The sequence below is a fragment of the Pleuronectes platessa genome, chromosome 5 (assembly GCF_947347685.1).
Source record: "Pleuronectes platessa chromosome 5, fPlePla1.1, whole genome shotgun sequence".
NCBI classification, from domain to species: Eukaryota; Metazoa; Chordata; class Actinopteri; order Pleuronectiformes; family Pleuronectidae; genus Pleuronectes; species Pleuronectes platessa.
The window spans coordinates 13379100-13406477 of record NC_070630.1 but is presented as its reverse complement, the minus strand read 5'-3'; the positions used below and the strand labels follow the sequence as shown (position 1 = coordinate 13406477).

Sequence of the window (27378 nt, the reverse complement as noted above, 5' to 3'; positions counted from 1 at the left end):
TTGCTGGGTTTAAGAGTTTTACCATCAATATAAAGTTTAACAGGGACCAAGCGTAGAGAGAAGTGTTAATGTTCCTTTAATAGATCTAAAAAAAGGTTTTAAGTTTAGTTCTATCATCCTGCAGATTCATAGTGTTTCTGAAGTTGGACATTACTTGACTATAGCTTCTACTGCTGGAACAACAGCGTGAGCAGCGTTTTACAGGATGTGGATCACAGGTCAGTGGTTCTCCCAGGAGATCTCCAGAGAACAGCAGCCTGAGTTCATTATTTCCAGCTGGCACAACACTAGCAGAGTTTATTGTCACCACACTGAAGCCAAAAGTCTAATCTTAATCTGGGGTTGGTTTCAACACAAGGTTATTCAAATGGGCACTTTGCTCAGCAGGCCAGATAGGAAATATTTGGCCGAGCTGTGTCTCAAAGTACCCAGGCAGGCAGGTATGGAGCCCATGATATTATTAGTGTGTGGTGTGTAGCTCACAGGTCACAGATCCACCAGGAAGCTACAGGCCAGGTGGTTTTGATCAAGTCTCAGGCCAAACTCTCTCATGCACAGAGACAGAGAAAAGAAAAAATCTCAGGAAGACACAAGATATTTAAACACCTTTTATTTTGTTGTTTAATGAAGCAAATAAAATGCCAGGAAGTCACATGTGTGTCATGGAAATATAAAAAAAAAGTGCAAAAACCATACTGTTCCTCCTCATAAAAAAACTGTTTTAAATAAAGATGAAGAGTATCTCACGGCACATAAGACAAGGTCTGACCCTGCGAGGCTCAAAGACAGTTCTCACACAGCACCGAGCAGAGCTGCTGAAGCCAGCTAACATCAAATTAGTACAAAATACAGTACACAGTTACACACAAAAAAAGATGGGTCACTTGGCAAACAGCGCTCATGAACCTTTGGTCAGTAAAGCCTTTTTAAAAGCAGCTCAAGTAAATGAAGAACAACAGGTGCTCGTGCCTCACGTTGACACACTGTGGGCGCTCCTGTCAAACCAAGTCTTACAGTTCTTAACAGTAAATGCAAAAAGCAAGGGTTTGTTCTTGGTCACATATTCCTGATAACAATAAAGCTATGGGTCAAAAACATGGTGCAAAATAATCTTTGGTAATCATGTAATGACAAAGTTAGGTAAATGTAGATAAGTGCTGCGATGGGACTAAACATGTGAAGCAGACTCTGTCCCAGACGTTAGGACAGCGACACGTTACTTCTGAAGCTTTCATACATTCATACATAAATGTACATGACAGAGTAGCATCTGAATGGTTTTATTCTTCTTGGAACTAAAAGGCAACACTTTGCTTTCGTTTTTTTTTTTTAAACATTCTGTAATTAACTAACATTTTTCATTGTCTTCAGCACTTTTCCTCAGAGCAGCAGCTGCTCTTCATACATCACAAGTTTTGGCAACATTAAAAATGCTGAGAAAACTGAACTGCATAGCAACAAGACTCAGCAAAGTTACTGTGAGCAGATGGTTTGGCCGGAGCCCCGATTCCCGCAGCTCTTACCCAGCAGGCCTAAAAATAGCAGCGAAGGAAAGACGGGGAGCCAGAGACGACGCTGGGATTGGCCAGATTTCAGTTTTTTTGGACGAGCCCCAGACCAACCCAGCCCCTGTGATATGTCAGAGAGAAGATCTGTGCCACACTGAGGACAGATCACCTTGCTTTAGGATTAAAAACCCGAGAGGGAAATCGTTGGTAGGTCACAACAACAGACGATGGTTCAGACAGTCTTTAGCACAACAGTACAACCATATGCCAAAACAACACTGAACAGACACACACACACACACACACACACACACACACACACACACAAACACACACACACACACACGCAGACATTACAACACAAGGTGACACAAAAAACGTTGTATTCTACGTAGCTTGGTGGAGTACAGGAAGTTAAAGCTGAATAACGTGACCACATTCATGATTAAAGGCACGAACAATGACTATCAATACGTCACATTAGAACGTGTACGAGACTGTGGGTCGGTGGGTTTGTATAAAAACAGACACTGACGTCAGGTCAATGCAACAATCATCTTTACACATTGTCTAATGGGGGTTTGTTGGTATATAAAATGTACATTCTCAATCATGCAGTAGCACCATAGTTTTCTTGAGGTCACACTGGATCTCAAGAGATCCTCTACTTCCTCCTCCCGCAGTATTTGCCCTGGCATCCTGCGACTCCACCTGCAGCAGGAGCAACACATTTATGCTTTAGTCTTTCTCAGCATAAACTAGTTCACACCATAGTTTGTTAATAAATAGGGACGACATGTCTCCACTGCCTCCCACTATCCAGAAATGAAAGCAAGCCAAAGACATAATTTGGAGCCACAGTCTGTGTAGTAGTGATTGAGAGATGGAGCTGTGGTATCGAGGTCCCGCCAAAACACACTCAACCAATTGTGAGTGAGTTTCAGCTGTGGATCATGACCACCTAGTTTGAACATATATCAGTCATAGGAACTATCTAAAATGACAAAAAACATCTTTGAGAATAATTCATTTGCCAACCTGTTCTTTGAGTTATTAATTTGGCCCATGTCCTATTCACTAACATGGAGTAGACATGGTATAATATGCAGCCAGCCACCAGGGGGCAAACAAGAGAATTTTGCTATATTTTGGGGGGGGTAGTAATGTCATCCAACTTTATAGTTGACACTGTGTGTTAGCACTAAGCCTGTGGCACAGTTATACCTAAAACAACAAATATAAATAAGCTGTCTTCTACCTCTGTAGACGCCTCCTCCTGCTGCTCCTCCTGCTGCTCCTCCTGCTCCACCTAAGAATCTCTGCAGTGGACCGTACTTTGCTGCTTTGGCTGCAAAGAAACATAATATGAGCTTTTTACTTTAACCAGAAAGGTTTCTTTGGTTGTTAAATGTTTTATGAGTCGTCTCCTGCATGACTGAGTGAAGTTTATGACCAGAGCTCGTGTGGTGTTGACCACAACTGATTTCCCCGACCACTGTGCAAGTGCTGTGAATGAAATTACCGATGGATCTATTGACGAGGGCAGCGAGTTCAGAACAACTCACACACTGTGATGGTGAATTAATTGTATTTCATCCCAAAACATACACTTAGCACAGCAAATAATAGTGTTTATCATAAGAATATCTGCATGTTGATTCATTATGACATAAAAATAATATCAGATGTGCACATTAATGTTAAAAAGACTGGTGAACAAAATGCTGCCCTAAATTTGTGTGTGGATGTATCAGACACATAGAAGAGATCATCCACCTTTACGTTATATTCTGGATATTTGCTTTTGCTTCTAATTCATATATTTCGAATCTTCATATGTGATCAAAAAAACTATTTTCACTCTGTTTGCTTTATCCTTTCATAACAGAAATTTCTAAATAAACTTTTATCAGTACATGTTTTTCTGTGGCTAATTAAAATATAGTTTAATGATTTATACGACAACAATCCAATGGATTATTCAATTTAGAACATTATCTTATCCACATATACTTCCCAAGATATAAAGGGAAAAAGTTGCATGATGGAGGAAGCTCTGTGTCTTTTTCTTTATGATTTGTCTCAGGAGTCACCGATTCTCTCTCTGATCAACAGTCAAAGGCTGGAGATAAGTGTATTTACATCAGTTCACCTCCTGCGCTCAAGAACAGTCACAACAGTTTGTCATGACGGATAAAACTTTACACAATAAAGCTCATTTGAAAACCAATAAATTCAAGTGGATACAGATTTGAGTGAATGACAAATTAATCGCAGTTGCATAAACACAAGTGGCCTAAATCTGAGAGATTATAAAATGATTAGATTGTCAAGCTCCTAGTTTTCTTAACAGTCACCAACCAGAAATTGAATTTTATTGGCTGACTGAACTGTGTTAAGGCTCAGCTCCACAACACTGTACGGCAATTTACGCAACAATGACATTCCTCTTTAAACTGAGTCCTGATTTTGTAATATTATATCTTCTTTCTTTACATTTACCATCACAATGAGAGTCCATCATTAACTAAGACACTATAAGAGTAAAAAGCAGGTACACGTAGCTCTGAGACACCAGACAAACTTTCCTTGAAATAATCCCACCAGCAATAATCTCAGATGTTCAGGAAAATGCAGATTATCACACATTCAGCTTCCTGGATGTTCTGCGCCATCTGCACTGACAAGCACACACCGTACCAACCCACACTCCAGCCTTCGTCCAAATAATCTGACATGTTGCTGTCCTTTGCCAAACAGCAGAGTTTATGAGGCAGCGTGAGCTGTGGAGCAGTAAGTGTTTTCATTTCTGCAGCGATTTATTATCGCTTAAGAACGTGGTGTTTTGAGGGTGTGTGGGGAAATGTGAAGAGGTGGATGTTATGTACCTTGTTGAGGAGTCAGTGGGGCTGGTACGTATCCACCTAGAGCCGTCAAGACAAAGACAAATGAGAGATGAGTTGGAGTCATTACACCTAAACTGAAATCTGTCACAGTGGTTGATGTGTTTCTTTTGGTCATGATGAAGAAAATTAATTCAGGCGAACAATAATCTCAAATGTTAAGGAAAATGCATATTATCACGCATTCAGCTTCCTGGCTGTTCTGCGCCATCTGCACTGACAACCAACACACCTCACCAATCCACATTCCAGCCTTCGTCAAAATAATCTGACATGTTGCCGTCCTCTGCCAAACAGCAGAATTTCTGAGGCAGAGTGAGGTGAGGAGCAGTGAATGTTTTCAATGTTGCAGCGCTTTATTATCGCTTAAGAATGTGGTGTTTTGTGGATGTGTGGGGAAATGTGAGGAGGTGGGTGTTCGGTACCTTGTTGAGGAGTCAGTTGGGCTGGTGCGTATCCACCTAAACAGCGGTCAAGACAAAGACAAATGAGAGATGAGTTAGAGTCATTATACCTGAGCTGAGATGAACTCTTACACAGTGGTTGATGTGTTTCTTTTGGTCTTGATGGAGAAAATATTAAGGTGTTATCAGGAGATCACATGGGAGGCACTTAGATCTAGTGTTTGATACAGAGGTCTCATTATTTCAACAATTTTTGTCACATTTGATTTAATTTGAATCAAGTGACCTCTGACAAAAGAAGAACGTACAGCATCATTTTCTCTTTTGAAAATGGTAGAAAATCTATTTAAACATCAATATTTTCATTTGCATCACTGTACTAACCCAACTCATTTCTGTAGGTACCTACTATAGGTGCAGAGCGATGAAAAGTACAGATGACTGTCATTCAAACACAATTAATTCCCTCATTTCAAAGTAAACCTCCAATGTTAAACAAGTTGTAAAATTATTTTGAGTTAAAGTTGAAAAGCCCTTGATTATCTTTGGTTTTTAAGTATTTTGTTCAGGATTTTGTGTTAATTTGTGATCAAACGTATTCATATCATCACAAAATTTAGGACTTTTCAAATTTAACCTGAGATTGAATGTGGTTATAATCTTTCCAGCATAAGTCAACTTCAAAAATGCCAATAAATGCGCAGGAGATTAGAAAAAGACTGTGCAGAAGAAGCTCTGTGTTTAAGTGAAAGAGTCGTGTATAAAGGGAAGGAGAGTGAGAGTCGTTGAATCTTTCAGGTGTTACTGAACCACAAAGACATTTTTCATGAATAGTAAATTGTTCCTCATGCTTTACTGGATATAGCTGAGGATTAAAATAACTGAGTAAGGAGAAACTTCCTGTTCTCCTCTCCCTCTCTTTATGCTCTCAGCCCTAATGGGGGAAGCGACGTGTTAGTTTGCCTGTTCGCTCTTCCCTCCAGCTGTGTTCCCTGGCCGCTGGCAGTTGGACATTAATCCTCGTCCTGATCCAGAAACAAGGATGAAAAGTTAAAGAATCGTCTGTGATCTAAATCTTAAGATTCGGTGGAGGCAAGTTCGAATCTGCTAGCTTATTGGTGGCTGATGGTTGGCATCCAGTAGAAAAAATAAGGATAAACTACTGAAGAATGTCCTGTAAATGATCAACTAAAATGCTCTCATTTGTTGGAGCCTTTCCACTGATTTATTTCAGAGCTTATGCTCCTTTAAGGTCACTACACAGAATACCGTTTACTACAGAACAAATATACAAAAGAAATGTATGTGTCTGACACTAGAAATGTTTACATTGACAACAACGTTCTGATATAACCAGTTTAAGACAATAGTCTGAATAAGACACTTCCATGTAAGCAGCATTTTCTGATTAACCTGAATGAGGTCGGACTCAGAATGAGCTATAATAGAATTAAGACATGTGGAGTATTCAGACCCTCAACACATAACGTAGATAAATTTATATCCTATTCGAATTATAGAGTCCTATTGGAAGATTTAAAAGCATTTTGCAGCATAAAACTACAGTAGCAAGAATAATACGAATAGTATATTCTATTAGCAACTCATGTAAGAATCACAATCAAAATCATGACTCATTCAGAATAAGGTCAGTAGTCAGAATATTGGTTACCATGTAAACATAGTTTATGACTCATCAGCAGAGAAATGTCGACCAGATTTCTGTTTCTGTCCAAACTGCCATGTTGCTTTAATCTGTAAAATCCATCTGTTGCTCTGCCTGAGGCATCTTGTTTTTTTTACCTTTTTTCCTCCACTGGTTTGAGGGTCTACAGACAGGGTGTGTTGTTGGTAGTACAGGTTGTGATATTGGGGCTACAAATAAATCAAATTCAGTTGACTGAATTTTCATTAGCATAAATACACATGCAGGGGAAGCATTAGTTGTCGTACCTTGGTAGTTCTGCTGTGGGTAACCACCTCCATAACCCGGAGCTACAGGAGCCACTCCTGTAAAAATGAAAAACAGAATAGACTCAGTAAACCTACTAACAGAAAAATGTCCATATTAAGAATAATAATTCCAGTTGCGGTAAACCTCATCAGGTCTAATCAAGTCCTGTATCTGCACTGTGAATAAATATCCTGGTGATTTGATGTGATACATTATCGTAAATACAGAGCCTTTATCCCTTTGACCCAATTTTTATCATCACAGTTTCTGATGGAAAAACTGTGAGGGTAAATGAAAATGATAAAACCATCTGCAGCAGCATTTCACACAGACGGATGTCTGTGGCCAATGGGAGGTGGATTAGGGCCGTGAGTTTATATGACGAGCTGGTACAGTATCTGTGGGACTGAGACATGTGGCTGCTGCCCTGTGATTACACTCATCCCTCGCTGATGCACAGAGGAAAAGGAGGAGCACAGGCAGGCCCAGTGGCAGAAGTGATATGTGTGTTATATTAGCATAATATTGTTTATTTCTTCTATCAAGAAGAATTAGAAATGTATAACAAGTATGCAGTGTTACTCACCTTGTGGCTGATATCCAGCACCACCAACTCCAAGATTCCCATAGCCTGTTCAAAAGAAAATACAATAAACCAATAATAAGAATGTGTCTATTCCTGTAATGTGTAGTAAACTTGAATTATGTTTTTCAAAAAGTGGCATGTAGCTAGAGGCGCAGCTGAAGTCACAGTCTGGCAGAGTTGTGTTATTTCATTGCAGGATTCTCAGGGGGTTTGTGTTATCTTTACACAGTTACACTTTGATGATGTACACAAACTCACTAACAGTTATCAGTCTCCACTGGGAAATGTTGTCTTGCTGTTTGCTCCATTTACAAACTCCGGTCGGTGCAGTAACACTTCAGAGATCAATGACATTTTACTGGAGCTGGATTTTATGACATTCTGGTGTCATTACTACTGTGGCAGATTTTATACTGCCTTTCTTAGAATTAACTCAATAACAAAAATCATTTTCCTCATGAGTAATATTTATATGGTTAACAATCTCACTAAATGAAATAATTATAATTTCTTCCCTAAATTAATTTTAGGTAATTTAGGGTGCGACTATAATCAACACTTTCCACTATGAATCAATGAGTTAGCTCGCTACAGTGGCAAACAGCAGTGACAGTGTTGGCTGTAATTGTACAAACAATGACTTAATAGCATCCTGCAAACTTTTGATCCAGTGTAAAAACAATCCTGTTGTTCTTTATTATGTATAACATCTCCTGATATTAGCATTGTGGTCTATGACAAGGGTATAAATACAAATAGTAAAAATATATATTCATAATATAATATTATTATTTACAATAATACAAATAACTTTATACCTTGTTGTTCTGTTTTGTTATGAAACATATTGTCCACACTGTGCTTCCATGTGCTCTATAACAGGCCTATTACATTACCTGGTTTGGGGCCTTTACCTCCACCACCAGCACCTCCCAGTCCAACTCCTGAGGGATACGTCAACCCACCTGCTACAAGAGACACAGCACTGGGTTAGTTGAGGTGATAGAGACCCTCAAACTTTTTAACTTCAGCTAGTCCGTACTGTACAGGATTGTAAACCAGTGGATTTCCTGCATCAAAGTCTCAGGCTGGCTTCTTATTCCTGACACTACGCCCCACACAGAAACTTATCAGCACGTCGGACAATTTCCTGCACAGGAAACAGTGCAATGGCATCTCCTGACCAACTGCCACTCTGAGCAACGGGCAGAACGATTTTGTTGTTGTTGGGGGGGGGGAACTCTTGTATTAATGCTGTCAGCTTCCTCTCCTTTCATACATACCCTGTCCATAACCATGATGATATGGACTGTATCCCCCTGAATCACGGTGACAGAGAAAAGTGGCATTATTGTTCGCTACGTTATCTCAACCACTACAGTTTGTGTTTGGGACGGTTTGCTGGAAGTGTGGTAATAATGTAAAAATTATATTGTAGAGAAAAAGTTGTGTTACATTTTGAAATGGATTTTTTTATTTTATTTGTGCTTTTGATTCTTCATGTTTTCTTGTTTACCGACACCTACAGTATCTCTTGTGTTCTTTAGGTTCATAAAAGCTGTAATTTTACGTATGAAATTAAATGTCTCACCTGGATAAGTTCCTGCTGCCAGTGGGATTCCAACTCTGCCTCCGGCTCCTCCGCCAGCTACAAAAAGTTGAACACAACAATGTATGACGTAAAAACAACCCTAAAATCAGTTTGAAATTACGTTCTCGATAAATGTTGGATGGGAGGTTGGTTTTAAAGTAGAAATGTGTCTGCACACACAGACACACACCAGGCTTCACATAAAGGATCATAGCAATACTCACAGGAATGTAATGCATATATATTGATGTTAAATATAAAAGATGGGGAACTTGCCTCCATATGTTCCACCATAGGGATATCCACCTCCAGCACCTAAGGAGGAGAGTGTTAGAAGACTGAAGGTGTGAATGCAGATTAAATAGAAGATTCTTCATTACAATTCATTTGTTTATGCTGGTTTTATCCTCTTTATCAAAGGGGTTATTGTTAGAGTAACTTCAAAGAGTTATTTACAGGTTACTGTGTGTGTTATTGATCTCGATTGTGTGACCCCATTGATGCTCCTGTGTTCATCAAAACTTTTTCTTTTCAGGATTTATCTTATGCAATAAAAATGTCTTGGACTTGGTCTCATGTCCATCACAAGTCAAATGTGCAGCGAAGCAGAGATGTCCTAAAACTGTAAACCCACTGATGCACAGAACTGAGGACTCTTCAGTCTATTGAAGGGATAATTGGTTAAACAAAGGCCTGATGCAGCTTTTCCTTATTTCTTAACTGCTGCTTTTATTGATTCCAGTCGAGTCATTAACTGTCTAGACAGAATGTGTATAGTAAGATAAATATACAGCCTGAGAGGGATCTTTGAGACTGAATAAATCATAAAGTCTGCTGATAAATTAGTACATCATTAGGATGTTTGGATTCTGAAGTTACAAGGTGTGTGAGTGTGTGTGTGTGTGTGTGTGTGTGTATGTGTGTGTGAACTATGATGTTTAAAAAAAATCTACCAATGTAAGCAATTATCCTCTAATTCAGAAAGGAAGAGGGGAAGAAGGATAACGTAACCAGAGGACTGAAATAAATATATAAGTCACCTTATGACTTATATATTTATATAATTGCTGTAGGTAGATCTTACATTGAGTTGAATGTAGACGTTAAATTCTCTTACTTTAATACATTATTGAACAGATTATGTTCTGACTTACCATGTTTCTCTAATTCCCAAACATATATTAAGTAATTTTATATTGTAATAGGCGCCTATATGATTTAATATTGTTTTTGTGGAAATGGAATGAGCCATGAAATAAATAGTTATTGTTTTTTAATAAAAAAAAAACGAACACGTTGTTCTATATATATCATCACATGGTTTGCAGTAACATAATTTAAGAGAACGTGTAACATGTTGTCGTGTTTGAAAGAAAGTTATTAGTCATATTCACCTGGGAAAAACGGTTTTGGGGCTTTGACACCAGTGCCAACAGGAAAACCTGAAACAGTCATATTTAGTTATCATGGTTAGAATGTAGAAGAGACGAAGTTGTTGTTTTAGACTTTGTCGCCACCATGTGGCCAAAAAGATCAATCATAAAAATGAATGACAAAACAGTCTCAGGGAAAAAACATCACACTGTTCGATGAAGTAAGTTACATTACCTCCGGGTTGTTGGACTCCAGGTGCAACTGAATGAGACAAGAGAGTTTTAATCAATGGTCGAATGAATGAATAGGTCAAAGTAGAAAGAGAGACTCTTTAAAGTGTTGGAAAAAGAGCAGAGCTTGGCAAAGACATTTTTAAGAAAAAAGAAGTTAGAAAGTAAGAAAACACAGCAACAGTATTATTCACGATGAAAGTTTTACCTTATTCTTATATGTGTTAAACATTAGTGAATCTCCTTGTACGCTTAATATGATTTTTTTGTTTATCACCGTCTTATTTCATATTCCATACACTTTAAAGACAAGGGCTGTACATTGCAAGGTACAGTGTGAAAGATTTAGGTGAAAGGGATCTATTGACAGAAATTCTATGTAAAATAATCCTAGTGATGTTTCCACGAGTGTGTTTCATCTAAATTGTACAAATTGTTGTTGTATTTACCCTAGAATGGGCCCTTTATATTTAAATACTTTAACGTGCCATGTTTCTTGTAGTAGCCCAGACTGGACACACTAAACACCCTTTGAGTTTTTATGAAAACTGAATGTTACAACAGGTTCCCTTTCATGTTCGGAAGGGTAGGGTGAAGTGAGGGGGATTCAGCTGCAACATGACACTTCACCACTTTATGTCACTCAATTCTACACACTGCAACTTTAAAAGGCATAAAGCTGTAAAGAGCAGTACTGAACAGTGATGAAAATAAAATAAAACGAAAGTGACCAAATAAAATGACCACATTTGTTTACACTCGCCGGGCTGACCCTGGCCTTGTGTACCAACTGGAAACACAGGCAGATGTTACATTCATTTACATCGAGCATGAAATATTAGTCAATCGCAGAAATTTTTACACAAAATGAAAAGATCATTGCTCTCACCAGCAGGGGGTGCTCCAACACCTGTTCCACCTGTATAAAAAAAATGGCTCTTCAAACTTTGTCACACATCTCATGTTTGAAGAAAAGCTGCACAAATGTATAGATTGTTGAAGGATCTTTTTTCACATATTTACCAACGCTTGTGCCAGCTGTGAAATAAAAGTACAAATAAATTCAGCTATCACCTACAGAGAGTATATGAACAGTCATAGTTTAATATCTATGTGCAACTCACCATTAGGCTGGGAAATTCCACCAGAAACTGTAATAAACAAGGAATATAAGATCATCGTAACAGATTAAGACATAAGACAACATTTTATTTAGTAACTGCAAATACATATAAGTAGTATGAACCCACCGCCTGTTTTAAATATTCACATGTCCACCACAAGAGTAGGCAGTGCAAAAAAGAAAAGAAAAAGAAAAACAACATTAGTCAAACTTTGGAATTAAAGTATTTGTCTGTTTGGTTTGGTAACATCAATAATAATAAAAACTACATGTATAATATACTACTATACACTAGCTTTCCAAACTAAAGTATATATATAGTAGCTACTTGATTCAATACATGTTACATGCTGGAAATAGAAGGAATGGGAATACCAAACATGGACAGAAGAAAAGTCATATTGCTTTCAAAGTAATATTCCTGTGAAAATAAGTCGATGATAGCAATACCGTGTCAAGAAAGGTAAGATGAAAAAATTAAAAACTGAGATCACAGGTAATTTACAACATGTAATTATATAAAAGATAGCTAAAACCTCATTATCATTTGACTTTCATGTCAGTAGGTTTATGATATTAAAAAATCCCTAACTTAAGTGTGAAAAGAAACATTTAAACAACACTTAAGAGGGTTAAAATGTGGTAAGACTTCTTCTAAAAGTCTCAGTGAAATGGATTTACCAATATCCAAACAATACAGTTATGATGTTATGAGAAGTAAAGAACAGTGAGCTGTTAGTGAAAAGGGAAGAAGTGCACAAGACAAATCCTGCTGAGAGTAAGCAAACCTGTGATCTAATAATGAGGGAGTTGCAGAGACCAGACACTAAATCAACTCCTCTTTCAGCAATTTGTGAAGAACTGTTTAAACATTGAGTCGGATGCTCAGCTGTCGTGTGTTAAAATGGTTTGTCTGGCAAAGAGCAATAAAACCTCATTCACATATTAGATCATGTAATGCTGAAAGATGTACTTGAGTAGTGTCTGTCTCTACAATGTCAAAGGGAAGAAGGAGAAAAAGGAGTACAATAGTTAATGGAGCCTAAAAAATAGTTTTTCCAAACAGTATTTGAGAAGATGACAATTCTTATTAAAATCAATCTCACGCAACAACTTCTGGCCATAAAGATTTTCTGACTATTCCCATGACATAGATTTAGACAAACTGGGGATTACTTATTAACAGTGGCAGCTTTCAGAGGTGGTGGAGCTCTACCTCTCATAGTTAGATTTGGAACAATTCTTTAAGTGTCTCTTCAGGACCAGGAAATAATCACCTTCCCAAATACTGAGTAGACTGTCTCGTTAGAGAAGCAAATACATAACACTGTTAGTTGATATCTATCAAATATCAAAGGTTTCATGCAAACAGCAAGTCTTACTGGGCTGCTGGACCTCTGGGGCCTTGCCAGTTGCATTAATAGCCGTGAGCTCTGTCAAAAGACAACAGTTCCAGGTTCATAAACTGTACTATAAACAGTGACAGAGTGAGAGAAACCAGAAGAGGCAGAAGCTGTAGGGTTGACCCCAATACTGCCACAGCTGGGAGGCTGTAAGCCAGAGCTGGTCAATAGCTGGCAGCGCTCGCAGTACAATCATGTGAGTTTTTTGGGCAGGAAATGGCAAAAAATTGTAGATGGTATAAAAAACATGCCACAGTACTCCTGCGGTCACCCCGATGTTGAGAACCATTGCCAAATATAAAAGGAAATGTAGCACTGTGGTGTACTGTAAAGCCGACTATATAACTATTGCAAAAACATAATACACACAAACTGTACCTGGTCCAGCAGTTCCACCAGGAAAAAAATCCTTTTCTGTAAAAGCAATTCAAAGATCAGTCACAATATACATAAGTCATAAAAAGCTGTATCCAAATAATGATATATAATTAAAAAATGTTAATCAAAGTCTTAGCCTACCTGGTTTTAGAGTCCCACCAGGTGACACAACAGCAGAACCATCTGGAACACCTCTGATGGCTGTATCTGGAGTAGCTCCTGGCACACCACCAAGTCCTACTCCAGTGATGCCTCCTGAAACAGGCGCACATGACGTCAGCCTATGTTATGCTCTATATTACAATAACAACTTGATTTTGTTAATGTTCGTGTTTACTAAAATGCTTTGAATAATAACTCTGATGCATCTGACTTCTCCCTCTTCACAGACTTCTTCAGGCTCAGCACAAAGGCACAACATTTGTCTGCCGTTGTCAGGGCCACACATGGTCTGCTGGATGTAAGGATCAGTTGGGCGGTTTGTGGCCCCAAGATACCGAAGAGCAACTGGCATTAGACATGTGGAACATTACCTCTGTAGTGGGAAAAGTATGTAGTGACGATAAGATCTAGATTAACAGCAGGTGGTGCTAGTGATTTGAACACTATACAAGACTTTTGTAGTAAAGACAGAGCGTGACATGAGAGCTAAGCTTTCAATTTACCAAATCTGCATTCTCTCATCTTTGGTCAGGAGTTTTGGTTAATTACCCAAAGAATGAGATTACAGAGCCAGACTGTTGCAGAGTTTGTGTATTTACTAGGAAATGTGTGTGAATGTGTAGCATGCATGTGTGTTTAATTCACCCACCGTATTTAGCTGCTTTTGAAGCAGCAGAGTATTGGCCACCTGCCCCGGGTATTACTCCTCCTGCTCCTCCTGTCCCATCAAATCCTCCAGCTCCTAACCCTGCTCCTGCTCCTAACCCTGCCCCTGCTCCTCCTGTTTAAAAAATGGAGAGGGTTACATTAATAATTGAAATGTATGGATCATATCAGAATTAGTGTTGCAAAGGGGCGGACAATTTCCGGTAAATTTCCAGAAACTGGCCGGAAACTTTCATGGGAAGTTAAGCTCAGGAATTTGGGGAATTTTGAAATTAAACGCTGAACAATTAAAAGATCATTCAAAACTCTATTTTAAAGATGTATGGAATACAGCACACGCTACACGTTGAATTTTCAAACCTCCACTGTGCATTTCTCCATCACATGCGCAGATAATTCCCAGCATCCTGCACACTACAGCAGGCCTCAATAGCCCTGCTGTAGTGTGCAGGACTAGTCAGGTAAGTTTTGATGATATTACTGGGGAAAATATATTAGCATGCTGATGGGGATTGTTCATCTGTTCATCTAGCCTATTTCTATTCATTTATCCATCAATTGTCAAATATTTTTCTCATCTCATGTCTGGAGATATTTAACCCCAGCCAATGTAGAAGGAAAGTCTGTGTACATTTGCAAATACTGTGCAAAGACCTATGTTAAGAACTAAGACACTAAGATGCAGAAGCATATAGTCAAGTGGCCAAAGTTTCCTCAGGGCTCAAGTCAGCCTATGACAAAACTAAATGTTTATATTTATGTCTGTATATGATAAGGTAAATACAGTAAGTATAAATTGCCCACAACATTTCCAGTTAATTCCCATATATTCCCGTTAATTCCCATGGAAAGTTTCTAGCTTTGAATATTCCCGGAATTTTGCAACCCTAATCAGAATACATGAGAAGATAATGCTTAAGCATGGAAGTATTTTTCCCTTTTGTTATGATTATTTCTGCTGCCATATTTAGCAGCTTTTGCCCTCCTGTCCTAATCATGCTCTGAGCACTTCGCCTACTGAATAAACTAAAATTAAATACTACATACACACACGAAGTCTAGCAATGCTGTTAAACATTTTCAGATCAATAGGAAGACAGATTCAGATGATTGTTAAAATTTGTCAAAAAACAATGATATCGAAAATAATCTCAAAAGCTACTCAAAGAAAACTTCTTACCATATTTCGGGGGTTTGACTCCAGCACCAGCACCATAACCTTTGAGAAAACAGCATTATTTCTTAGATCATACTAAGTTATCACAAAGCAAACACATGCAGTGAACAAAACCTTCTCATCTGCACTGATAAATCAATTCAAGCACTCACCACCGTAACTGCCAAAACCAGGTAGTATCTGTCCTGCTCCTCCTGGAAGTCTACCTCCTGCTTGTCCTCCTCCTGCCACTCCTGTTGAATAAATATCGACTTAAACCATTATAAATGAAAGACTACAAATTACATTACATGTGAATACAACATACATTTTTTATTATTTTAAATTGTGTCCTGTAGATGAAAAATACTGTAAAGCTGGTTATATTTTATCTAATGTCAATCAAGATACTATGTGAAATTATAAATCAGTCTCACCATATTGTGGAGGATTGGCACCAGTTGCTAAAGCTGGAGCACAACATGGTAAAAAGGGGTGTGATTAAAAAGGTAATAAAACATTGTTTTCATTATTCATATCTTATTAAGTCGTAGAATATGCTTACATCCATATCCTGGTAAGAGTGGGAATCCAGGAACTCCTCCTGCACCTCCAGCAACACCACTTCCTGCACCTTTCATGTAACAATTAGTAAAAAGTATTTTTTTGTGCAAATTCTAATTCAGTTGTCTTTTCCAGAGTTTGACTTGTTGTTACCATATTTAGCAGCTTTAGCAGCAGCAGCTGCAGCAGCAGGGTATCCTCCACCTCCCAGTCCTCCTGCTCCTCCCAGTGCTCCTTGTAATGTGGAGACAAATGTTCTCTTTTGTAAAGCCGGTGGTATGGTTTGATACAGTTATTTGTACGACATACATTTCATCATAGCTAAAATGGCTCAAATGTGGTCATTTTTGAGGATTACCATATTTAGCAGCTTTGGCAGCGGCAGAGTATCCTCCTGCACCTCCAAGTCCTCCCGGGCCAACTTGTCCTGTTCCACCCAGTCCACCTGCGCCTCCCAGTGCCCCTTGAAATATGAAGACAAATTTATTATAATCTAAAGCTGGTGGTAGATAACATAATTCAGGTTGCTACAATGTACATTTGAGTTGGGCAGAACAGGTAATTGTCATGTATTATTACCATATTTAGCAGCTTTAGCAGCAGCAGCTGCTGCAGAAGGGTATCCTCCACCCCCCAGTCCTCCTGCTCCTCCCAGTCTTCCGGCTCCTCCTAGTCCTCCTGCGCCTCCCAGTCCTCCTGCACCTCCCAGTGCCCCTATTGATGCGGAGACACATTTATTCTTATCTAAATCTGGTGGTAGTATGGTATAATACAGTAATTTCGTCAATATGATAATACTTAATATAATTTTAATTTGCTACAACATACATTTGAGTTGGGCAAAATGGTTACTGTCATGTATTCTTACCATACTTAGCAGCTTTAGCAGCAGCAGCTGCTGCAGCAGGGTATCCTCCACCTCCCAGTCCTCCTCCACCTCCAAGTCCTCCTGCTCCACCCAGTCCCCCTCCACCTCCCAGTCGTCCGGCTCCTCCCAGTGCTCCTGCTCAGGTTCAAAACAAGATCATTTAATTGGTAAAAAGAAAAGTGATCTGGTCTAACTTTCCCCATAAATAAAAATGTTATTCCTACATATTAATAATTGAAGAAAATCTGAACAAAAAAAAAAAAAAAAAATCAAAGTTTTATCTTTTGGTTTCAGAACCTTTCACAATATAGGATATTTGATTTAGCAGATATGCATGGTGTAGCAAATGCATTAAAATGTATATTGTACAGAACAAACACTTGCATTATCTATGATTAAAAAGGTCAGTGAGATAATGATCTCAAGGGCCACCTAAGTAAAGATTTCAGATTTTACCCATACCATATTTAGCAGCTTTGGCAGCAGAAGAGTATCCCCCTGTTCCTAATTGTCCTCCAGTTCCGAGTTGTCCTCCAGTTCCGATTTGCCGTCCAGTTCCAAATTGTCCTCCCGTTCCAAATTGTCCTCCCGTTCCAAATTGTCCTCCTGTTCCTAATTGTCCTATCCCTGGAAAAGAGAGACAAAACATGATTATAGCTAATTCTTACAAAGCACTGAGTATGAATTTTTTACTTAAGAAGATGTCCAGGTACTGCCCCTGTTACCAATCCTTTCCACAGAACACCAATAGAAGAAACAGGTCAAGTGTATTAGTATGAATAGATAGATTGTAAAAAACAAAAGGTATGTACATATAAAATTCCATCATATGCAAAACATGAAAGTTCTCACCATATTTAGCAGCCTTGGCCGCAGCCCCATATCCTGCTGTAAATCATAAACAAAAAGAATCATATGATCACATTTTTACAAGTAAAATACATTGAAAAACCACAGACAACAGCTATTAAAAGGACATTTGACTCAATGTAAGTGTGACTTTACAAATAATGTCTCTGATACAGAGGGACATATTTCGATTACAGGAACAATCGAGCAAATCTGCGAACCATATGTAAGGACATTTTTGAATTGCTAGATGTTTCATTTTTTTCATTTTTGAAAGTTATTATACCTCCTGGCACCAGCCCTGGATAGAATCCACCAGTACCACCAACACCTCCAGTGCCAACACCTCCAGGGCCAACACCTCCAGGGCCAACACCTCCAGGGCCAACACCTCCAGTGCCAACACCTCCTCCACCACCACCCAAACCTGAAACAGATGGCACAGATGTCGGTCAGATCGATTCAGCACTGGTGTTACACAACCTGCACCATGTTAATCGGAAAAGGAAAACAATGGGAAATCAGTGTCCTGGTGATGAATGTGATAATTTACCATATTTGGCCGCTTTGGCCTGAGCAGGTGAGAGGCCCCCTGGTCCCACTCCTGCAGAATATAAAAAAATACATGTTTAGCCTTTTCTACCTCTCTCCTTAGTCCCAGACAATGTGTGTCTGGGACTAACAAGCAAATCTGCCTTTATATTTCCCACAAAAATAATTACATTAAAGTTTTCTGGTATGTGACGAAATAAAAAAAATTGGCCTAGATGTTTATACTTTTCATTTTTGCAAGTTATTGTACCTCCTGGCACCAGACCTGGATAGAATCCACCAGCACCACCAACACCACCAGGCCCAACACCTCCAGGGCCAACACCTCCAGGGCCAACACCTCCAGGGCCAACACCTCCTCCACCACCACCCAAACCTGAAACAGAGAGCACAGATGTTGTTCCGATCGATTAAGCACTGGTGTTACACAACCTGCACCATGTTAATCGGAAAAGAAAAACAATGGGAAATCAGTGTCCTGGTGATGAATGTGATCATTTACCATATTTGGCAGCTTTGGCCTGAGCAGGTGAGATGCCCCCTGGTCCCACTCCTGCAGAATGTACAAAAATGCATGTTTAGTCTTTTTTACCTCTCTCCTTAGTCCCACACAATGTGTTACTGGGATTAACAAGCAAATCTGCCTCTATATTTCCCACAAAAGTAATTACATACCAGTTTCTGGTATGTGACGAAATTTGAAAATTGCCCTAGATGTTTTTACTTTTCATTTTTGCAAGTTATTATACCTCCTGGAACCAGCCCTGGATAGAATCCACCAGTACCGCCAACACCACCAGCCCCAACTCCTCCAGTGCCAACACCTCCAGGGCCAACACCTCCAGGGCCAACACCTCCTCCACCACCACCCAAACCTGAAACAGAGAGCACAGATTTTGCTCTGATCGATTCAGCACTGGTGTTACACAACCTGCACCATGTTAATCGGAAAAGAAAAACAATGGGAAATCAGTGTCCTGGTGTTGAATGTGATAATTTACCATATTTGGCAGCTTTGGCCTGAGCAGGTGAGAGGCCCCCTGGTCCCACTCCTGCAGAATATTAAAAAATACATGTTTAGCCTTTTCTACCTCTCTCCTTAGTCCCAGACAATGTGTGTCTGGGACTAACAAGCAAATCTGCCTCTATATTTCTCCCTAAAGTAATTACATTAAAGTTTTCTGGTATGTGACGAAATTTTTAAATTGCCCTAGATGTTTTTACTTTTCATTTTTGCAAGTTATTATACCTCCTGGCAACAGCCCAGGATAGAATCCACCAGCACCACCAACACCACCAGGCCCAACACCTCCAGTGCCAACACCTCCAGGTCTAACACCTCCTCCACCACCACCCAAACCTGAAACAGAGAGCACAGATGTTGGTCTGATCGTTTCAGTACTGGTGTTAAACCACCTGCACCATGTTAATCGGAAAAGAAAAACAATAGGAAATCAGTGTCCTGGTGATGAATGTGACAATTTACCATATTTGGCAGCTTTGGCCTGAGCAGGTGAGATGCCCCCTGGTCCCACTCCTGCAGAATGTACAAAAATGCATGTTTAGTCTTTTTTACCTCTCTCCTTAGTCCCACACAATGTGTTACTGGGATTAACAAGCAAATCTGCCTCTATATTTCCCACAAAAGTAATTACATACCAGTTTCTGGTATGTGACGAAATTTGAAAATTGCCCTAGATGTTTTTACTTTTCATTTTTGCAAGTTATTATACCTCCTGGAACCAGCCCTGGATAGAATCCACCAGTACCGCCAACACCACCAGCCCCAACTCCTCCAGTGCCAACACCTCCAGGGCCAACACCTCCAGGGCCAACACCTCCTCCACCACCACCCAAACCTGAAACAGAGAGCACAGATGTTGCTCTGATCGATTCAGCACTGGTGTTACACAACCTGCACCATGTTAATCGGAAAAGAAAAACAATGGGAAATCAGTGTCCTGGTGTTGAATGTGATAATTTACCATATTTGGCAGCTTTGGCCTGAGCAGGTGAGATGCCCCCTGGTCCCACTCCTGCAGAATATAAAAAAAAAACATGTTTAGCCTTTTCTATCTCTCTCCTTAGTCCCAGACAATGTGTGTCTGGGACTAACAAGCAAATCTGCCTCTATATTTCCCACAAAAATAATTACATTAATATTTTCTGGTATGTGACGAAATTAAAAAATTTCCCTAGATGTTTTTACTTTTCATTTATGCAAGCTATTATACCTCCTGGCACCAGCCATGGATAGAATCCACCAGCACCACCAGCACCACCTGGCCCAACTCCTCCCGTGCCAACACCTCCAGGTCTAACACCTCCAGGGCCAACACCTCCAGGGCCAACACCTCCAGGGCCAACACTTCCTCCGCCACCTCCCAAACCTGAAACAGAAAGCACAGATGTTCGTCTGATCGTTTCAAAACTGGTGTTACACAACCTGCACCATGTTAATCGGAAAAGAAAAACAGTGGGAAATCAGTGTCCTGGTGATGAATGTGATCATTTACCATATTTGGCAGCTTTGGCCTGAGCAGGTGAGAGGCCCCCTGGTCCCACTCCTGCAGAATGTACAAAAAAAAACATGTTTAGCCTTTTCTACCTCTCTCCTTAGTCCCAGACAATGTGTGTCTGGAACTAACAAGCAAATCTGCTTCTATATTTCCCACAAAAATAATTACATTAAAGTTTTCTGCTATGTGACGGAATTAAAAAATTTCCCTAGATGTTTTTACTTTTCATTTTTGCAAGTTATTATACCTCCTGGCACCAGCCCTGGATAGAATCCACCAGTACCGCCAACACCACCAGGCCCAACTCCTCCAGTGCCAACACCTCCAGTGCCAACACCTCCTAGACCACCACCCAAACCTGAAACAGAGAGCACAGATGTCGGTCAGATCGATTCAGCACTGGTGTTACACAACCTGCACCATGTCAATAGGAAACGAAAAACAATGGAAAATCAGTTTCCTGGTGATGAATGTGATAATTTACCATATTTGGCAGCTTTGGCCTGAGCAGGTGAGATGCCCCCTGGTCCCACTCCTGCAGAATATATATTTTTTTAGTCTTTTCTACCTCTCTACTTCATATCAGTTAATTTGTACAAACACACACCAGTTCCAACCGGATATCCAGGATTGGAACCAGCTGTTCCTCCTGGCAGTCCAGCTCCACCGTTACCGAAGCCTCCATAACCTGAAACATGGTAATAGAGACAATTTAGCATCTTCTGGATGTTAACCTAATGCCTCTGTTGTAACAATATTTGTCAAGATTTATACAAGAATTTGTACCAAAGGGAAGTTTTCCTCCTCCAGGTTTTGCTCCATAGCCACCTGAGGAGAAAAAAATATGAAGCAACGGTATTTACTTACATGACTAACATTAATTATCTGCAACATGGTACAATAACTTGACTTGATCATATTGCTATGAAATGTATGAAAACGTTTCAAAGAAATCTGAAAAGTTTTGCGATCCCCTTGCAGTACTTCCGCAGACCCCCTAGGGGTAGCAGACCCCTTGTTGAATACCACTGCTTTAAAGTAACACTATGGAACTTTTACTGAGCAACAGCACCCTCTGCAGCCACACAAGGTGATTAATTCTGTTGGGCTCTCTGTCCGAGTGATTAAGTGGTTTTCATGTCGAGAATTAAACAAATTCAATCGATGTGTTGAGTCGAGAGGGAATAGTCAGTTGCACACTCACTACCACTCAGAAGGGATTGAACCCACTCACCAAAGTTACATAGCCAGAACAGACTTTCAGGGTGAGGACTGAGAGGCACAGCACCATTTTTTCCATTTACAAGTCAGTGTAGCATCAAACAAATATTGAAGCTGCTATTTTAAAGGTGAAAAAGTGTTGCTTAATGGTGTTTTGTGAAACCCTGATTGACATTAGTGAATTGGCTATCTTACTCTGTTACAGCGATGTTAAGTAGCATCGTTTGAGGCAGTTTGATCTGCTGCAGGGTGAAGAGCACAGTATCCAAAAGTAAAATAAACTTTCTGTGACACTGGAAGACAGACTTCCCTCTTTAGAATCAACCAGTGATAAACCCACCATACAAAACCATAGGGCGCTGCCAATTGGTTATCAGGCCATACCGTAAGCCTATGTGTGAGCTGAGGAGGAAAAAATCTGCTAAATCAAATTTCCAATAGTGTGGACGTATCATCTCATAGGAACACAGGGACGTAATGTCCGAGTAACAGTTACTGTCTATATTCAGTTCGTACCTTGCACCTGTGGTGATTTGAGCGGGTATCCGTGAAACACCCCTGGTTGCATCTGGCCACCATACCCACGGCTTCCTGTGTCAGACATTTAAATCTTGATCAGCTGATACCACTTATATAGACAAAAAAACTAATAGTAATCATGAATAACAATACCTGGTCCTTGACCTCCTCCCTGTCCTCCACCTGCAACTACAAAAGAAAATGTTTGGAAGAGGAGGGGGAATAGAGGGGGGTATTCAGCTGCAATATGCACCTTCATTTCTGGATTTCGCTAAATTCTACACACTGAACTTTTAAGTTATATGTAATACTGTTAATTAAGATGCTGTATATATTAACTATTAGATGTTGTCTCGATTGCAGTGTTCCCCCATGCACAACTTGTATGTGTACATCTGAAAAAACTACATATTACTTGATTTTTGATTCAGGTCAGTTCCCATTGGCACACCAGGAAGAACTCCACGTCCACCAAACCCTAAAGGAGTAACAACAAACCAGGAAACAGCCACATTAAATCTCTGTACAGCACTAATGTGTAAAAGTAACGACCATTCAGAGAGCGAAATACTTGCCAACTGCTGCCTGAGATTAAGCAATAAAGACAAACAGACAAACCTTTTCCTGGCACTTGTCCACCTTGGTAAAGTCCAGGCACACCCATACCTGTCACAGCCAATGAGAGAAGACAGTTTCTGCATCTACATTCAAATACATGAGAAGGATCTGGCATGCACGATCGGTTTGTTTGAGGGAATTATGACACCAACAATGAGGAAATTACACACATATAAATCATAATCACAAAACACCACTACCACAAAGTTAAACCAGACAGTTGCTGCAGGCATCCGTACAACATGGCTACAGGCTGACTTTTTTATTCTTTGATTAAACTATGTGGAATGTTGGGCGGTGTGGCCTAGTGGTTAGAGTGGTGGCTCTCCAACAAGAAGGTTGCCGATTCAAACCACACTCTCTCCCATCTGCATGCCGAAGTGTCCTTGGGAAGATACTGAACCCTTAAATGGTCCCTCATAAATGTTGAGTGTACTAATTGTAAGTTAATTGGCTTCACCTCTACCCATAAAGAGTTATTTATTGGTGCTTATATTGCATCCAGTTTTATTTTCGCTGGAAATTAAAGTAGATACATTTAAATAATAAATAATGGGCTTATTTCTAATGATATACAGATATTTACATTTTTAATTTGTTCATCTTGTTCTACTTCTCCTTGCTCTGTTAAGTATGATGGATTAAGTCTGAAATATTGAAATTGCAGTAAAGTTTATTTTAGCTGCAATATGTGTGTTTGAATATTCAAGTATACTAATATAGACAAAGATAATTTATAAAAAGGGCTAAAAATCTCATACCAAAATAGAAAACGTCCAAAAATGAGGAAGAGATATTGTAAAACTTAAAATTTGATTCAATTTGATTCTGATTTGTATAGAGTTAATCCCTATTAATGGATTCTGTATGATCTATTAAGATTTTGGGACCAGAAGCCTTTTGGTTTCTGTTTATAGTTTCTGTTATCTAGCTTATAAATGTATCTGTATTCATATGCAGATAGCTGTTAATAAAAACAAGCCAAAATGTTGTCTGGACTTAAAACGCCTACAACTAGTCGGACTTCAAAAAGTGTCTTGGGCTGGATATCGACCATCTACACAGGAAACCACAGAATATTGGCCGTTGCTTCCAGTGGCCAATTCGTCATCAGATGATAGCCAATATTGGAATAGCTCTAAATCACAACACATCATCTCAAGGCATTTACTGAGTAAGGTTTAGATAAAACATCATTATTTAGCAAATAAATATGATTTAATTTGTTCTTGTTCCCCTGAACACCTTCCACATTCAATAGAAAATGAATTGGATGAGGTTCTGCTTCCCTTTGAATCAAATCCTGTCTGCCTCAAGTTTTATGTGTTTATTGTTGAGTCTACAAAACCTGGCACTTTGGAAGCTTTCTTTCCTGCCGCACCACCGGCTCCCCCTCCTGGAAGGCCTGTCTGAGGGATAACAGGTACTGGAAGAAAAAACAAATGAAATAAAATGTTAGTTGGCTCATTGAGGGAGTTTGACAAATATACAATGTGAAAAATATACAGACATCTTTCTTCTCCAGGTGCTGAGTCCAAACAACTGTAACTGTGATTTCTGCCTCCTTAGGCCACTGGTGACAGCTCTCTTTAAAATTGCTACTTTATTATGTTAGGTAAAGAACTGGCTCTGGTCTGAGAAATTAATTTCACGGTACCTGAAGAGCCAATTTAGGCTTGAAATGTTGAACTTAGGAAGCACAAATCACTGTTGGAACGTAAACACAAGCTGTAGCTAATACTCTTAACTTGTCATTATGAACAAACAGTACAAATTTAAAGTAAAATAAGCAGATGTGTGTGCTACTTGCCTCCAATGGGCAACGCAGCTCCAGTTCCTGTGCTTATAGGAACTCCTCCTGCCCCGAGCACTGTTCCTCCTGTCCCTGTTTAAACACAAAGTGTACAGACATGTATATAAAACAAAAATATATACAATTTCACATTTGATCTTAGACTCATTTTTATAATGATTCAAGATGAGAGATGTCACATCGTTCATTTAATAAGTAAAAGCTCTACTCTAACCCTAATAAATGAAGAAGGAAGAAATATAAACATACAACCGTAATAATAGGATAAATACAGGTATACAAAATAATTAATAAAAAACTATACTAGAACAAGAATAAGTCAAGAATGCTAGCATGACAATGTATATAGTATGTTTAAAACAATAGTTGACAAAATTGCTGAACAGGCTTAGAATACAAAAATAAAATAAAAAACTGATTATAGAAACTACAAAAGCAATAATATATTCAAATTCATAAATATTTGAGAAGAAAATATTGCACAATTGCAGATGGAATCAAACTCTCAATCTCAACTTGAATTGAAAATTGAACAGTCAGAAATTGTTCTTTAGCAATGATTTAAATGTTTAAAAGGTTAAATATTGAATATTACACATGTGTATGGTTGTGACATTGGACAGTTTTTTTTTATGTAATCAACTGCTTGTCAGGTGGTATGAATCCGAGGGTCATACATCTCCTACCAGAGGTCAGGAGGGAAATCAGTTTATTGTGTGAGTCATGTCTTTAATATCCTCTGAGGCACTGCTGCGTGTACAGCATATAAACCTGCACTAGTATTCTCTAGTAGTACATCCCACGACCATGAGAGGGCCCTGTGAAACTAAAAATCAGTAATGAGCAGGTGTGCTGCTTGTAACAGACTTTGCCTCCTCAGCAACGAGCCAGATCTTCAGACTGACCACTGGTATTGAAAGCAGCTAATCTGGCCCCACTAGTCTGTCATCACGGCGTGATCAAACAGAACATGGCTGATGTTTAATCAAATCATGAGAGGCGGCCAGCAAGCATGGCATTTGCCTTGCATCATCAAATGCCTCATTTCTTTGGCTATCCCCCTGTGGAGGAAATGAGCCGTCAGCCTTACTTGTAAAAGGGTTTGGCAGAAGAATAAAACATCCATTTATTTGTTTAAAGTTTTTTTAATTTCATTTTTTTATCTTAGATCCCCCATAGTTTGCCGGACAGACATTGCGCACTGCCTTTAAGTATGTGGCCTGAGAGATTTGGTGAGGAAAAGTTTGGCAAGAGAATGTTTTGTTTTATCTGTGCTCTTTCTGTGAAACAGCTTGTTTATTTTTTTTGAGTGTCATGAAAATACAGACTGATTCTAGGGACTGAGGTTTTGTCATTGCCAACCAATACTTAAGAATAGGCTTTTTGCCATAGACCAGTTCCAGTCATGATTGGACCCTCCTGAGTTCATGCTTAATCAGCCTAAATTAGAGCAAATCAGGAGCGAGCACACACACACACACACACACACACACACACACACACACACACACACACAAACAAACATACAAAGCACTGGCCTTCATGTCATGAGGTTTGCAGGTACATGATACAATATTTACATGTGTTTGCCAAAACTCTGTTATTCATGCATGCAGGTCTGTTAAAGTGCTGAAAAGATTTAAGTCAGTATTCAGAACAATTCAAGTCTGTGGGCCAAGAATCAGTTACCTCCTTGTGGTTGCTGATGGCCTCCTGCAACTGTGGTTGCAATAACAAGACCTTATACAGTGGTATTCATAAATATAAGAGATTCAGGGAATAAACATCAAGGACCATTAGTCCGTCATGGAGGTTATGTTTTCACCACTGTCTGTTTGTTTGATGGTTGGTTTAGTCATTTTAAACCAAGAAAATATCAGCCATCAAAACAAACAACTCATAATAAGCAAGTAGAACATAATTAGTTTCCTGTGCCAACAATAAATTTTCCATCATCGTGTCTGATGACCCCCAGTTTCCATCACAGTCGGAGCCTTCAGCACTGCACTTTGTTTAGGAATCAAGATTAAAGTGATCTCCTCACTTTGTGTCTTTCTGTCCAATAGAAGCATCAATAAACAAATGATGATTCAAACCTACAGTCTTAGCAAAATAATAAGAGACAAAACTACATCAACGGATTTCTGTAATGTTCTGCAACATGCTACTCATATGGACATAATATAATTGGCAAGATCAGAGAAGGTGACATATTTCTGGTAAATATTACTAAATTTGCTCAAAGCTGCAAAGTCTAACCAGAGGTTCAAGTAACCAGGAGACTGCCATACAGTGCTTGATACAGTACAGTACCTACAGTAAGTGTGAGAACTGTGGGAGATGGAGCAAATGCATTAAGGCTCCAAAACAGGTAAAGTACTCTAAATGTTTTAATTAGAGCAATACGGCTATTTATG

At 39.3% G+C, this 27378-nt stretch overlaps 1 protein-coding gene across 1 annotated transcript in view; it reads right to left on the bottom strand.

Annotated features, from left to right (window-relative positions):
- Positions 1-595: 595 nt before the first annotated feature.
- Positions 596-27378, bottom strand: part of elna (elastin a) — a 51893-nt gene continuing 25110 nt past the window's right edge. Inside the window, exons 7-57 of the mRNA XM_053422101.1 lie at positions 24959-25033; positions 24497-24574; positions 23149-23196; positions 22946-23008; positions 22684-22719; positions 22528-22602; positions 21577-21618; positions 21398-21478; positions 21275-21325; positions 21038-21148; positions 20788-20838; positions 20506-20661; positions 20257-20307; positions 20005-20130; positions 19758-19808; positions 19521-19631; positions 19273-19323; positions 19021-19146; positions 18774-18824; positions 18522-18647; positions 18273-18323; positions 18006-18146; positions 17723-17758; positions 17333-17497; positions 16871-17005; positions 16582-16716; positions 16361-16465; positions 16156-16236; positions 16004-16072; positions 15876-15908; positions 15612-15692; positions 15463-15501; positions 14266-14397; positions 13596-13709; positions 13455-13490; positions 13056-13106; positions 11675-11701; positions 11574-11588; positions 11440-11469; positions 10555-10581; positions 10341-10388; positions 9223-9261; positions 8947-9003; positions 8639-8674; positions 8252-8323; positions 7356-7400; positions 6769-6825; positions 4837-4872; positions 4397-4432; positions 2767-2856; positions 596-2219 (exon numbers count right to left, since the gene is read on the bottom strand). Of these exons, the coding sequence (XP_053278076.1) occupies positions 2173-2219; positions 2767-2856; positions 4397-4432; positions 4837-4872; positions 6769-6825; positions 7356-7400; positions 8252-8323; positions 8639-8674; positions 8947-9003; positions 9223-9261; positions 10341-10388; positions 10555-10581; positions 11440-11469; positions 11574-11588; positions 11675-11701; positions 13056-13106; positions 13455-13490; positions 13596-13709; positions 14266-14397; positions 15463-15501; positions 15612-15692; positions 15876-15908; positions 16004-16072; positions 16156-16236; positions 16361-16465; positions 16582-16716; positions 16871-17005; positions 17333-17497; positions 17723-17758; positions 18006-18146; positions 18273-18323; positions 18522-18647; positions 18774-18824; positions 19021-19146; positions 19273-19323; positions 19521-19631; positions 19758-19808; positions 20005-20130; positions 20257-20307; positions 20506-20661; positions 20788-20838; positions 21038-21148; positions 21275-21325; positions 21398-21478; positions 21577-21618; positions 22528-22602; positions 22684-22719; positions 22946-23008; positions 23149-23196; positions 24497-24574; positions 24959-25033 (3626 nt within the window). The 3' untranslated portion in view covers positions 596-2172. The remainder of the gene's footprint in view (positions 2220-2766; positions 2857-4396; positions 4433-4836; positions 4873-6768; positions 6826-7355; positions 7401-8251; positions 8324-8638; positions 8675-8946; positions 9004-9222; positions 9262-10340; positions 10389-10554; positions 10582-11439; positions 11470-11573; positions 11589-11674; positions 11702-13055; positions 13107-13454; positions 13491-13595; positions 13710-14265; positions 14398-15462; positions 15502-15611; positions 15693-15875; positions 15909-16003; positions 16073-16155; positions 16237-16360; positions 16466-16581; positions 16717-16870; positions 17006-17332; positions 17498-17722; positions 17759-18005; positions 18147-18272; positions 18324-18521; positions 18648-18773; positions 18825-19020; positions 19147-19272; positions 19324-19520; positions 19632-19757; positions 19809-20004; positions 20131-20256; positions 20308-20505; positions 20662-20787; positions 20839-21037; positions 21149-21274; positions 21326-21397; positions 21479-21576; positions 21619-22527; positions 22603-22683; positions 22720-22945; positions 23009-23148; positions 23197-24496; positions 24575-24958; positions 25034-27378) is intronic.